We start from the raw sequence: 14,272 nt of genomic DNA, 5'->3' as shown, positions 1-14,272 counted from the left end.
CACAGTGGAATTTAGTAGGCATGCGTGTATGCTGAGAGTAAAGTAACTTGGAGCCAGTTCATAGTTTCAAATCAATATATATGGCATTTATTAGATGGCATTTATTAGAGAACTCCATTCTAGATAGGAAAGTGAGGAGTTAGGCTCTCTAATCTAGCTAGCTAGCTAGCTGGATGCAGATGGATTCTGCATCTCTGCACACATGGTGCAGGGAGAGGAGCTTGCTTGCATGTTGCAGGGTAGAAGGAACAGGAAGAGAAGAGAGAAAGGAAGTGGCTGGAAGGAAGTTAGTCTCTAAGAGTAGCAATCTACATGCCAAAGGGATAGTGTCAGAGCGGTAGAGAAGGGGTGACCAATGTCTTGACCCTCTAGCCCTCTGACTCACTAGTCTGTCCTCCACTGTCTTTGAGACAAGAGACAGTGCAAAGTCCTTCACTTCCAACAGCTGAAAGGCATCATCTCAGACTGCACAGGAGATGGCAATGGTCAACCCCTCCTGTATTCTACCAAAGACAGCCACAGGGCTCTGTGGGCGCCAGGAGTCAAAATCGACTTGACAGCACCCTTTATCTTTACTCTCATGCATAGGAGTCACACACACACCCAGGAGGGTAGCTCGGCACCAAAAGGGCTGGCCTCAGTCATACCTGCCACCCAGAAAGAAGTGAGCAAGAATAATTTGATAGTGATATTTTATTATTTATTTAAAATATTTATACCCCGCCCCTACAGTGCACTACTGCTCGGGGCAGCTCACAACAATAAAACAGATACAAGATACAATAAAAATAATACAATTAACCAAATTAAACAACCAAGTTAAAAGTCAGATTAAAAACCACAATTATTATTAGGTTCAAATTAGAAGTTATTTTAAAAGCTAAAAACTGAAAATTACCAGAAGCTAAAGAAACTGCCAGATATACCCGAAAATGGAGCATTAAAAAGCCTCCTTAAAAAGGTGTGTTTATTAGTAATAATAACAGCTTCTTTATTGAGACAACCAGGCGCAGGAGCGTGGCGGTCGCGGCCAAAAGGCGCTCAGGCTTTGCCGATCCCCCAGCCGACCAGCAACCATTCTAAGAAGCATTTCTATTGGCCAAGCCTCCAAGGCCACTAGAGGGCGAGCGAGCGCCGCCCGCCAACGGCCTCGGAAACGAAAGCGAACCCTTCGCGGTTGTCGACTCCGCCTGCTTGCCTTTCCCTGATTCATCCCCTCCCTCCCATGTGCTCATCAGGATGGCCAATGGCACTCCAGCTTGTTGCGAAGAGCCAATCAGCTTACGCCTTCGCGCGGGGCGGCCAGTTTGCCGGGTGACTCTGGTGTCATGGCCGCCGCTGCCGCTTGCATGGGCTGGTGTTCGTGGCTGAGGTGGAGGGCAAAAGCAGAGCGGGTGGCGGCGGCAGCAGTTGCCTCTGCGGGGAGCAGAGGCATGGGGCCCTGGCTAAGGGGGCCGGGCTGCTCTCGACTGGCGCGCTGGCGGCCGGCGAGAGGCTTGTGCAGCTCCGCCCGGGGCCGCAAAGGGGTGTCCGTGGACTTGGGGAGTAGGTAAGGGGACGGGGAGCCCTCTCTCCTCCCTCTCTTCCCCCGTGAAGTGATGAAAAGCGCCTCTGAGCGCGTGCAGAGTTCCATTCTTCTATTGGTGGCTGAGCCACTGCAGTCTGGCTGGACTGAGTAATAATTGTGGAGGGATATTCAAAGGACTTCTGAACATGTGTGGAGTGCTTTTGCCACTCCAAGGAGCAGTGGCCCTCTGTCTCCGCAGGAATCTAGGAAGGAGTGGGGGTGGGGGAGCATGGTTCCCAGACTGGCTTGAATCCTAGCCCCTCAGAATATCTTTTTAAAATATCTGATGCTTTATCATTTCCCATCACCTCGTGTGTGTGCCCTTCTCCTGATCCATGCTGCAGAGGGACTCCTCTCCCCCCCCCCCTTGGGTTTGGGCTACTTCTCTGCTTTAAGGGCTCTGTCCTCTCTTTTTTATGGTTGTAGAATTGCCACTAATCAGGAGGTGAGGAATTTCTGGCACAGAAATAACCAACAAGTGCATCTGTGCCTACAAAGGGATTTAGTGTGTTCTTTTTTTTTAGCAAAGAGCTCCATGTACCAGCCCCTTGCCTGGCTGTCAGTGTGCCCCTGTCTCTGGCATTCTTTAAATATGAACCCTCAAAACAAAGCATGTTGGTAGTTTAAAAATAAATAAATACCATCCATATCTTTTTGTGAAAAGCAGGCCTCATTGGAACACCTTTCCAGAAGCCCATTAAAATAATGCAGCTGGGTAGGTTCTGGCTGTTTTACAGTAAACATGCAGTAAGTACAGTTGTTGGGAGGTTGCAGTTTGACACATACTGCACAGCATTGTATCATGCAGACATCATGTGCTATCATGGCTTTTATGATATATCGTAGCAAACATAGTCTTTGGGTGCATAAGAGTCTGTTCTCTTCCCCTCGCCCTCTGTGCTTCCCTCTCTCTTCTGTGTTGTAGCCCCTTCCTGCATGTTTCATGAGCTTGGACAGTTTATGGATGAATAACAGAAATGAAAAAGTTTTGGTTAATGAAGCTTCTTTCTCTTCCAGGAAGTTGGAGATTTCTTCTGGAAAGCTAGCCAGGTTTGCTGATGGATGTGCTGTAGTACAGGTAGAAAACTTCTCTAAAAACAGTTTCTTCATAGCATTAAGAAACTATTCAATCTTTAGGGGACCTGTTGCCTCTCTTTGAATAGTTTCAAGAGGGCGGGGGTACATTTTGTACAATAAGGATTCTGCCCTCCATGCTTTTATTTGAGAACTCTGAACTGAACCAGGAGTATTAAGCCTCTATCATTTCTCTTTCTCTCTTTCTGTTTTTAATTAAGTTAGGTGACACATCAGTGATGGTGACAGCAGTTAGTAAAACAAAGCCTTCGCCATCTCAATTCATGCCTTTGGTGGTAAGTATTACGGTGCACAATGTGTAGCAGTGAAGTCATACACTGTGGTATAGTTTTGAGACTGACTGTATTTTAAAACTGAACTACTATCTCATGTGCACACCCTAATTCCTGTTAACTTTTATGAATGTGTAACTGGGGTTGCACTAGTTAGTTGCAATGCAAATAACTTGTACAACACAGAAAGTCTAGATAAATAATTCAGAGTTGTAGGGAGACCAAATAAATTGGAGTGTTAACTGTGTAGTTATTGTAATGTTTTATACTTGCCTTCATCAAGGGTCCACAGGTGCCAGCGTGGCTTACTAGCCAAGGATCAATCTGTTCTTTGGGACCCCCCCCACCCGCCCCATACGCCAAACATACTCACTCTAGGCACACTCCAAACTCCCCTGCCCCCACCTGGAGTCCAGTGATTTCTTCCTATGCTTAGTAGCCAGTGACTCCTAACTTCATTTAGCCAGTGGGAATATACTAAAAATCCTGCAACTGTGCATTGGGATTCCTGATTCTGATAAATCTGCAACATCCCCCTGATGCCATAGGGAGGTGGGTGCTCCCTGCTCAACCATTTTCATGCAGTTAAACATTCTGGGATTTTCTCCCCTTTCTGGGCTAGAGACTTTTCTGTACAGAGCCCTGTTTGTCATATAGCAACACAGAGGAGGTCACATGATTCCATCCATAAGAAAAATATTTCTACTTGGTTAAGTTTGACTTCCTATGAAGGCAAGGCATTTTACCCACTTGCTTGTTTTTTGTGTCTTCTCTCTGGTATGTAAATTTAGAGCGGAAGTGGGGGAAATTAGGATTGCCTGGCAACATCAGGGTAGAAGTGAGAGGGTGAACACTACGAAGCCTACTCTGGCAACTGCCTTCCAGCTCCCTTGTGTAAATCTTCTGATTCTTTGTCGTGGTGCTGGCTGAGGCCAACACAGCAGCACAAGCAGGAGAGAAAGAGAATGGTGCTGACGCACACAATGGAGCAATTTGTTCTGGCACCCAAATTGCACAGGGGCTGACAGAAGACAAATGTGTGCGTGCACAAACTCAGAGAGAGGGAAAGTGCTTAGTCTTACTGCTGCTTCCGCTCTTACTCCAACCTGAGGGAGAAAAGCCCCTCCTGCTTTCCTTCCATAAATTGTCCATGAAGAAAAGGAGCAGTGGTTTCTCTTTTCCTCTGGCTGGACTTCTGCAGGAGAGCCCATAACATGAGAACACAAACATCTTCCTCTCCTCCCAAAATCAAGCCTTGGTTTTTCCAACTCCTAGGCACCTAATGGCACAGCAGGGAAATAACTTGCCTAGGGAGCAAGAGGTTGCCAGTTTGAATCCCCGCTGGGATGTTTCCCAGACTATGGGAAACACCTATATTGGGCAGCAGTGATATAGGAAGATGCTGAAAGGCATCGTCTCACACTGCGTGGGAGAAGGCAATGGTAAACCCCTCCTGTATTCTACAAAAGAAAACCCCATGGCTCAGTGGTCGCCAGGAGTTGGCACTGACTCAACGGCACAACTTTGCCTTTATCCAGCAGCAGTAAAAGGATCTTTCGCCCAAATAATCTTTTCCCATTGCCACAGGCAAGGAGGCAATTGGGTTTATTAAAGCCTTAATGAAATTTATTTATTTATTTATTAAAGAGAAAACAATAATACTCAAGTGTGTCTTTCTCATTGCATAAGGTTGACTATCGACAAAAAGCTGCTGCAGCCGGAAGAATCCCCACCAATTATCTGCGAAGAGAACTTGGTTCCACTGATAAAGAAATTCTTACTAGCAGATTAATAGGTACACAATATAGAAACTAAGCTGTGTATTCTTATAACCGTTGCAATGATTTCTTAGAAATTTGGAAAAGGAAGGTTTGCCTTTATGGAAACCCGTTTAGAACAATCCCTTCACCCATTTAGGAAAGAACTTGTAGCATTTCTTGGGATCACTTTCAGCCTAACCCTTAGTGTATTGCTTGGGATGAAGTCCCATGCATTTCAGCGGGCTGGCTTTCTAGGAAACATGATTAAAATTGCAGCTTCAGTAGCACTATTTACTTCAGCCTTGTATAAATATTTTCCATGGAATCCCAAAATACTGGCTGGCATACTGCGCAGCATTCTGCATGTGTTTTAACTAAGCATGCATACAGTTGTGCAAGAGCACAGTTGTATAAATGCAACAATTAAGCATGTGCTGTAGCACAGCAGGGGGCCATTACTTCCAAGGACTGTTCATTATGCAGCTGTGTTTGCGCAAAAGCACACATGTTGTTAAAACGCAGATGGAGCGATATGCAGTATTTCAGCCACTGTTTGTCAGCATGCTTAAGGCAGTCCACTGGCTTGGATTCTATCTGTGGGGAGACCCTGGTAGATGGACCTTTTGGTAAGGAGATGGACTATAACACTTTCAACTCTGATTTTGTGACAATCTGAATTCCTTTTAAAATCGATGGTTTACATTTCATGCTTAGACTGAACATAGTGGGACTTACTTCCTAGAAGAGATGTATTGGTTTGTGCTGTATGTCCTATTGGCTTTTGTGTGTGGTTCCTATGAGTTACTTGTAACCTTTGTTCAAGGTCTTTCTATATTTAGTTTTCCCACCATTGTGGAAACTTGTGGATGGAGGAATAAGTATTGGTTATCACCTATAAAGCCCTTGATGGCTTGGGCCCAGGGTTTTAAAGAGAGCACCTTCTTTGTCATGAATCTTGCTACCTGTTACAGTCTTCTGGAGAGGTCCGGTTATGATTGCCGCCAGCTTGTTTGGTGGCGATCCAGGACCGGGCTTTTTCTGTGGCTGCCCCGGGACTTTGGAATATGCTCCCCATTGAAATACGAGCATCTTCTTCTCTGTTTGTTTTTAGGAAGAACCTCAAGACTCTCATGTTCTCTCAGGCTTTTAATTAGATTTAATTTTAATAATTTGTTTTAATAACTGTTTTATGCTATTATTTGGTTGTGTTTTGTGGATTTTAATCTGTCTTTTGTATTGTGTTTTAATTTTGTACACCGCCTAGAGATGTATATATCAGGCAGTATAAAAATATGATAGATAAGATTCTTTCCCTGCCACCTTTAATAAATGAAATACGATGATGATTGCTTTTATCCCATTTTTGCTTCTCAAAGGAAGCCCAAAGTAGTTAAGAACAGCAGACAGCAAAATCATGATTGTATCCAGAACCTTGTCTCCTGCTCTGCAAAAGGGGGAGGCAATCTTCTCTAATTTCTCCTTCCCTCTCCAGCTCCCCATGCTGCATACTGTTTCATTCCTGAAGTTCTGCCAACCCTCGAACAAACCTTTGGGGATGCAGTGGGCTGGAGAGGGAAGGGGAAATAGGTAGAAATCCCTTCACCTTGGTAATCACAAGTTCTGCCAGAAGTAGGAGAGGAGTTACAATGCAAGACAGTTTCAAGAGTCTAAAGCAAGTTAGGCCCTATACAAAGAGAGATACCGTGGACCCTCGACTTACGAAATTAATCCGTTCCGAACGCACGTTCGTAGGTCGAAATTTTCGTAAGTCGAAAAGCGCACCCACGGAGGTCTGGAAACATTCGTAAGTCGAGGAAACCGCATCTAAAAATTCGTAAGTCGAGGAAGCCGCATCTAAACCGGCAACGACTTCCGGTCATTTTTGTCGTTCGTAAGTCGAAAACTATGGATGTTGAGTAGTTCGTAAGTCGAGGGTCCACTGTACTATACTTTTAAAATGTGATGGCCTCTTTTTTTTTTTTCCCCCTTTGGGCAAAGTACAGAATAGTGCCACTGTGGGGGTAGTCCCCACTCCATGCTGTGGTTTCTCTAATTATAGTCAATCTCATTCCTGATTCCCTCCTAGTTTTTTTGTTTGTTTGTTTTTTTCACATTTATATCCTGCTCTTCCTCCAAAGAGGCCAGAGCGGTGTACTACATACTTGAGTTTCTCCTCACAACAACCCTATGAAGTAGGTTAGGCTGAGAGAGAAGTGACTGGCTCAGAGTCACCCAGCTAGTATCATGGCTGAATGGGGATTTGAACTTGGGTCTCTCCGGTCCTAGTCAAGCACTCTAACCACTACACCACGCTGGCTCTTCTCATTCTTTTATATGAAGTCTTTACATGTTTAAAAATACTATTTTACAGATCGGTCAATTAGACCACTTTTCCCGGCCGGCTACTTTTATGATACACAGGTGAGTTACTTGGGTCCTTTCTAGCCTGATCCCAGGTATGCCATTGGTGCAACATGACTATTGAAAAGCATGCTGCTCCTCCTGCTTAGTTTTAAGGAGTAGGAGCAACAGTATCTTTTGGTTGACAAAAGCTTGCCTTTTGAGAGGCAGTAATACTGAAAGAGTCTTTTCGGTGTGTTAGGAGGTAATAGATGTAGTACCAACAATTGGAAGAGTACCTCATTCTGCAGTATTATATCCAAAACAATAGCATTAATTTGGGGACCCCCCCAAAAAAAGAAAAACCCCACTTTTATTAAATTGAAGCTTGCATATTGGCTTATATAACTTCAGCCCCAATGATTCTTGGTTCTTGCTTTGTGTCTTGAGGGACTGAGTGTGTGTATGCATGAATGTATGTATGAACTAGCCCTTTTTGTTTTAGTCAAGATTTCTTGGCATGAACACAGAGTATGCCTCAGAAATATTGTACATAATTCTAAACATTAATTTTTAAGACAGCCTTGCCTTACTTTCTTTACCAGTCATAATGTATTTAAAGACAGAATACAGAAATACAATTCTATAATTTTCATGAATGTGCAACTTGTAGTATTTTGAATAGCATCAAATGAAGCAATAACTCATCTTTTTTTCTTCTTGCTTTAGATCCTTTGTAATCTTTTAGCTGTAGATGGTATCCATGATCCTGAGGTGCTGGCAATCAATGGAGGTAACAAATTTTTTTGTAAATAGTTTATTTACAGAAAAATTAGTGTGAGTGGAACATGATAAATAGTTTTAATTATTGAATCTTTTTACTTCTAGCTTCTGCGGCCCTTACATTGTCAGATATTCCATGGAATGGTCCCATCGGTGAGTACAGATGTTAGCAGAAACATGGCATTTGATTTTAAAGTGCATAACAAAAGTTGGACAATAGTTGAATAAACCTGGCCTATTTGAAGTTTGGGTATTTTTTTAAATGGCACTACCAAGAATTCAGACTGGCTTTAGAGGTTGAATTGCACTGTTTCTTGGTTGGTGTTAAACCCTCTCCTCCTCTTGGTGCTAATGACAGCTTCCCTCCCAGACAGATAGTAGTGAGTTAGAGGGTTAGTCTGGATGAAAAGTAGTCTCCTGAGTTAGCTTTGTCAAAGTTGCAAAAAGCTAACTGATGGGAAATCTCAATTTATTGAATTTTTTCTTAGGTGCTGTGAGAGTAGGACTGATTGATGGAGAAGTTGTCATTAATCCCACCCGCAAAGAAATGTCCTCCAGTATTTTGGATTTAATAGTTTCTGGAGCTCCCTGTAGCCAAATTGGTAAGTATCCCCCCCCCCCCCGCTTTAATTGTAAAATATCCAGGGAATGGTCTAAAGCAGTGGTTCCCAACCTGGGGGCCTCCAGATATTGCTGAACTACAACTCCTATCATCCCCAGCCACAATAAAGAAAGCCTTGTGTTGCTGTTTTAATACCAAGCAGGTCTTTTTAAATTAGTCTGATTAGTGACTGGATGGTAGGTTGCTTGGGAACCCTGCATAAGCCACTCTGAAGGGCTGGTTCAGACCTGTGTGTTCATTGCTTGCTCATTGGAGCATCAAATGACTGGCTGGTGTGAATCAACAATTTTGCATCAAAACACTGTAAATAAATTTGCATATCTGCTTGTATAACTTCAAGCACAATAATTCCTGGTTCTCACATTGGATGTTGAGGGATTGAGTGATAGATGCATGCATGTGGGAACTGGCCCTGCACTCAAGGTACTCATCTGGTAACCTCTTGCTTAGATTACTGCAATGCATTGTATGTGGGGCTGCCTTTGAAAACAGTCCGGAAACTGCAGCTGGTACAAAATAGGGCTGCAAGATTATTAACTGGAGCTGGACGTTTTGATCATACCAGGCCAGTGCTTCGTCAGCTGCACTGGCTCCCAGGCCATTTCTGGGCCCAATTCAAAGTGCAGGTTTTAACCTTTAATGCCTTAAATCGCTTGCGACTGGGTTACCTGAGAGAGGGCCTTGCCCCATATGTCCCTTCCTGAACTTTAAGTTCTTCTTTGAAGGCCCTCCTCCGGGTACCCCTGCCAAAGGAGGTGAGGCGGGTGGCTACCAGGAAGAGGACCTTTTCGGTGGTTGCACCCCGTTTATGGAATAGCCTCCACAGTGAGGTTCGCCTGGCTTCGTCACTTCGTTCTTTTAGATGCCAGGTAAAGACCTTTTTGTTCAACCAGGCCTTTTAAATTTTGGTTTTCAGACTTGATCAGGTTTTTTACAAATTTTAAAATAGTTTTTAAATTGTTTTGCATTTTCTTTTCTTCCTTTTGTGTGTGTTATGTTTTTATTGTGTGTTCTAATCCTCTGTTGTCAGCTGCCAAGAGAACAACTTGTTATGGGGCGGCTAACATGATGTTGATGATGATGGTTCCAGTTGTGTCCTGACTCTTCTGATCTGATGTTACTTGCGGAGGTTATTTATTGGATTGTAAACTTGATTTTTAAAAACAGTCATATACCACTTTTCAACAAAAGTTTTCAAAGTGGTTTACATAGAGAAATAATAAATAAACTAGCTGATCTGGTGCAGAGCATCTGCACCCTTAGTTCTCCCTGCTTCCCCCACCCCAACTCGTTCTACCTCCATGTCTGGCTGGCATGGCTGCCACTTCTCCTCCGCCCCCCACCGGGTGCTGCTGCCTTTTGGCCAGCTGCTGGGCTAGAGAAGCAGGCTACGCTGGCCTCGCTGCTGCCCAGCCACCATCGTCTCCCTGCCTGCCAGGTGCTCCTGCATTTTGGCCTGCAGGCAGGCTGGAGAGGGAAGCTACACCGGCCTCCCTACTGCCCGCCCACCCACCAGCCGCCATCATTTCCCCCACCTGCCCGCCAGGTGCTCTTGCCTTTTGGCCAGCAGGCGGGCTGGAGAGGGAGGCCGCACTGCCCGCCTGCTGCCATCGTCTCCCCCTTCTCTCCCTGCTGCTTTCCCCCCTCCCCAGCTGGCTAGCCCACCATTTTCTTTCCTCCCCCCCGCCCACATCCATGGCTATCCAGCAGCTCTCCAAACTCTCACAAGAGCTGCCACACATGGGATTAGCCACGGGGATGTCTTAGAGAATTAGATAGATTGATCGATAGATAAGATGGTTTAACATATAGTTTAATATATGAATTCACATAATCACAAAGATCCTGGTTAAAAGGTCAATGTGGATCAGTGAGCCTTGTGGAGCTGCTTGTATGAATGCAGAATTTTGGGGCAATCCTGATCAAACCTCTCTAGTTAACCAGCATTTCACCAGGACAGACAACCAGAATTGAATCCTGGTTAAATGCTGGTTAACCAGAGCAGTTTGACCAGGATTGCCCTGAAATTGTGGATTATCACAATTGGCTCCATGGGGCTCACTAATCCCGATTAATCATGGTCCTTGCAATGGCTGCATCCAAGCCAATGCTAGTTTTGCTCAAGCATGGATTAATCACTAGTTTATATGAACAGTTAGCACAGCCTTTCCCAAGGTTGAGGATGTGCCTCAACTTTTTGAGATTCTCTTAAGAAAATACATCCTGTAAACAAAATATTTTATCTACATAACTAATATGAAACCAAAGAGTATATTTAAACTGTGAAATCTACTTTGACAATTTCCCCTCCCTTTTTTGTATCCTTTTGTTTTTTTGTATCTCCTGACTGAGAAAAGGCCTTTTTTGCTCTTGCAGTCTCTGTATGTTTCTGCCCAGGTCTTAACTTGAATTGTCATGACCCATTACGTAACTTAAGAGAGCCAGCGTGGTGTAGTGGCTAGAGTGCTGCACTAGGACTGGGAAGACCCGAGTTCAAATCCCCATTCAGCCATGATACTAGCTGGGTGACTCTATGGGCCAGTCACCTCTCTCTCAGCCTAACCTGCTTCACAGGGTTGTTGTGAGGAGAAATCTAAGTATGTAGTACACCGCTCTGGGCTCCTTGGAGGAAGAGCAGGATATAAAATGTAAATAAATAAATAAATAAATTTAGCAGAGTTCATAGTATCCAAGTGAGCTTGATTTATAAAATGTAAACTGACTGTTTAGGTTTCTCTTTGCTGAGCTGTCAGTTGAAGACTGTCAAGGTGACTGAGTTCTAGCTTTGCATTTGAATCGATAGTTATGCTGGAAGCCGCAGCGGAGAACGTATTGCAGCAGGACTTCTGTCATGCCATCAAAGTGGGCATGAAGCACACCCAGCAAATAATCCAAGGCATACAACAGCTGGCAAGAGAGCAGGGCATCGCCAAGAGAACAGGACACAAGTTATTCACTGCTCCAGAGGAGATTGTGGAATGTGCAAAGCAGTAAGTATCCAGAAAGCACTGATCACGGTACAATAACTGAAAACATGATTTTTATTGCTCATTTTAAAGTCCAAGCTACAGCAACAGACAAATGGTCGTGCTAGCTTGCAGAACATTACTAGGACAGCTGTCACAGTGAATAGTCTAGGACCACTTGAGGCTGCACTGTTGCTGAAGCTAAGAGTTGCTCTTGTGGTGAGCTTGAATTTGTCCTCTTTGCTAAGCAGAGTCTATCATTGGTTTGGATAGAACTACAACTTCCAGCATTCCCACTTGCACAGCCTTTGGGGATTATGGGAGTTGTAGTCAGCAACATCTGGGAATCTCTGTTACAGGGAATACTGGTGACCACATGTGCACACTATAAGATTTCCCCCTTAGGAGATGGAGCCATAGCTCAATGGAAGAGCATTTGCTTTGCATGCAGAAGGCCCTAGATTCACTCCTTGGCATCTCCAGATAGGACTGGGAGAGACTAGTGATGTGCACATACTGGTCCGGAGGCCATTCTACAGGCCTCCGGACCGGTCCAACATGGGGCGGTTTGACGCCGCGGGGGGTGGGGTCCTTTAAGGGGTTGGGGAGGGTGTACATCTCCCGCCGCTTTCCCCCCGCTGGCACATGTATTTTAGGAAGCATTTGGGGCGGCAGGGTACCTCCCTGCTGCCCCTTCCCCCTCTTAGCAGCAAAAGGCTTCAGAAAGCCTTTTGCGCTTGCGCACGTCGCGAGCGCCATGTCTCTGTGACCATGCGCGCACGCAACAGGCTTTCTGAAGCCTTTTGCTGCCGAGAGGGGGAAGGGGCAGCAGGGAGGTATCCTGCCGCCCCAAATGCTTCCTAAAATACGTGCACCAGTGGGGGGAAAGCGGCTGGAGGGGTAAGTACACCCTCCCCACACCCTTAAAGGACCCCCCACACACACTGTGCCGGGCTGCAGCTCTGCGGTTCCGTGTACATCCCTAGAAGAGACTCTTGCCTGAAACCTTGGAGATCTGCCGCCAGTCAGTGTAGACAATACTGAGCTAGATGGATCAATGGTCTGACTCGGTATAAGGCAGCTTCTTGCATTCTTAAGCAGTTATGGACCTGATTAGCCCCTTAGATGGGAGATGGTCAGGACTCAGGAGCCCCATGTGAAAATTCAATAGAAGTATTTCAAGCAACTAGGACAAAAGATATGCCAAACCATACTGATGATGATGATAAATAGATTAAACATCTCAGCTGATTGAAGACCAAAATAAAGTATTGATTGACTGTAAGCGTTTATATTAAACTTATTACAGCAATGTATTTAAAAAGAGCCCAGTTCTCAGTGAATTTCTTCTTCACTAACTTGAATGTAACTAGTAATGGCTGAATTATAATTGTGCTAATCCTTCTTTATGTATAAACAGTACACACTTTAAAAGTATGAAAGTAAAATATCTTTATATAAATCAGTTATGGCTCTTATGGATGCTAGCTTTTTTGAGAACTGCAGTCTTTGTGACCAAGCTATCATGGGCCCCTGTAAATGTGGTCACCTACCCCCATCCTGCCATAAGCCCTGTCCTGGTGTTATGTTGTACAAGTGTATAGGTGTCTGTACACATGTACAAGTTTTTGTGTGAATTACTGTACCTGCGTTCATGTTAAAAGTGTGTCTGGGTACCACCCCCCTGAAATGCTTCCTAACTGTAAGCATACTGCTATAGCTATACTCAGCGTAACATGTCAATGACTGTACCCGTGTACAGCTCTGTACCTGGACTCATTGTACAAGTGTTGAACATAATGTGTGAAATGGAACTATTGTTGTGGTCAAACTGGGTTTGTAGGTTTCTGTAGCTCTTTAAGTAGACTTGGGAAGGAAACCAGAACTCGTTTCAGTGATGGAACTGACACTCCTCCAGTATACTTGTATGCTCTGGTGTTTATTTATTGTTAAATTTATATACCACCTTTCATTAAAACAATCCCAAGGCAGTTCACAGCAAAATTTAAAAACAAGATGGTAAGAAAGACACAAGGACGCAGCTGGCGCACTAGTCGAAGCCGTGCAAAGGCACCCCTGGCTACCTCCTCCACCTGAGCTTCCAAAAGCAGGTCCAGTTAGTTACTAACTACCGTGTTTCCCCGAAAGTAAGACCTACCCCGAAAGTAAGACCTAGCAGTAATTTCTGAAGTACCGCTAATATAAGACCTCCCCCGAAAATAAGACCTACCCGAAAATAAGACCTACCCGAAAATAAGCCGTAGTGCATTTTTTGGGCCTAAAATTAATATAAGACACTGTCTTACTTTCAGGGAAACACAAATAACTTTTGATTAAGGTCAAGAACACAGCAAACTGAGGTGTCATGTCTGAGTAACAGTTGATGGACTGAAAGGACACTGAGTAGAAGGGTAGCAGCCAGCTATTCAAACTAGAACTTTTTTGAACTTCAATAAAAACAAGACCTACCCGAAAATAAGCCCTAGTGCATTTTTGGGGCCTAAAATTAATATAAGACACTGTCTTATTTTCGGGGAAACACGGTATTGTGTACTGACCCTTCCTCCTCCTTGCCACTGCCTCCAACCCAACAAATGCCTGGAACAGTTTTGGATTATTATTTTTTTAAAGTTAAAATGAATGGCCTACATCCATTCATTGGATGGATTCATTCAGTGTCACGCTTGAGTAATGCTGCTGCGCTAGCATAAGCAGGTGGTGCAGTGACATGTGCAAAGGAAGGAATATGCCTGTTTCAGACTAGTTCTTGCAGTGGTGCAGGGCTGTATAGCTTCAGTCCTCCAGTAGGGATGTGCAGGGGAACCGGTTCAGAGGCCCTTTATGGGCCTCCAAACTAGTTCGAATAG

General features: G+C 44.4%; 1 protein-coding gene across 2 annotated transcripts in view; it reads left to right on the top strand.

Annotated features, from left to right (window-relative positions):
* Positions 1-1,292: 1,292 nt before the first annotated feature.
* The window catches only part of PNPT1 (polyribonucleotide nucleotidyltransferase 1), a 58,359-nt gene continuing 45,379 nt past the window's right edge, over positions 1,293-14,272 (top strand). Inside the window, exons 1-9 of one of the 2 annotated variants that reach the window (XM_053246382.1) lie at positions 1,293-1,549; positions 2,585-2,645; positions 2,863-2,937; positions 4,624-4,729; positions 7,066-7,115; positions 7,764-7,827; positions 7,923-7,970; positions 8,306-8,419; positions 11,243-11,429. In XM_053246382.1, coding sequence (XP_053102357.1) covers positions 1,329-1,549; positions 2,585-2,645; positions 2,863-2,937; positions 4,624-4,729; positions 7,066-7,115; positions 7,764-7,827; positions 7,923-7,970; positions 8,306-8,419; positions 11,243-11,429 — 926 coding nt within the window. In that variant the 5' untranslated portion in view covers positions 1,293-1,328. The remainder of the gene's footprint in view (positions 1,550-2,584; positions 2,646-2,862; positions 2,938-4,623; positions 4,730-7,065; positions 7,116-7,763; positions 7,828-7,922; positions 7,971-8,305; positions 8,420-11,242; positions 11,430-14,272) is intronic. The other variant, XM_053246391.1, reaches the window with a different exon arrangement.

Source organism: Hemicordylus capensis, chromosome 1, assembly GCF_027244095.1.
Source record: "Hemicordylus capensis ecotype Gifberg chromosome 1, rHemCap1.1.pri, whole genome shotgun sequence".
In the NCBI taxonomy this organism is placed as follows: domain Eukaryota; kingdom Metazoa; phylum Chordata; class Lepidosauria; order Squamata; family Cordylidae; genus Hemicordylus; species Hemicordylus capensis.
Note: the sequence above shows the minus strand (reverse complement) of the source record. Positions and strands in the feature narration are given on the sequence as shown.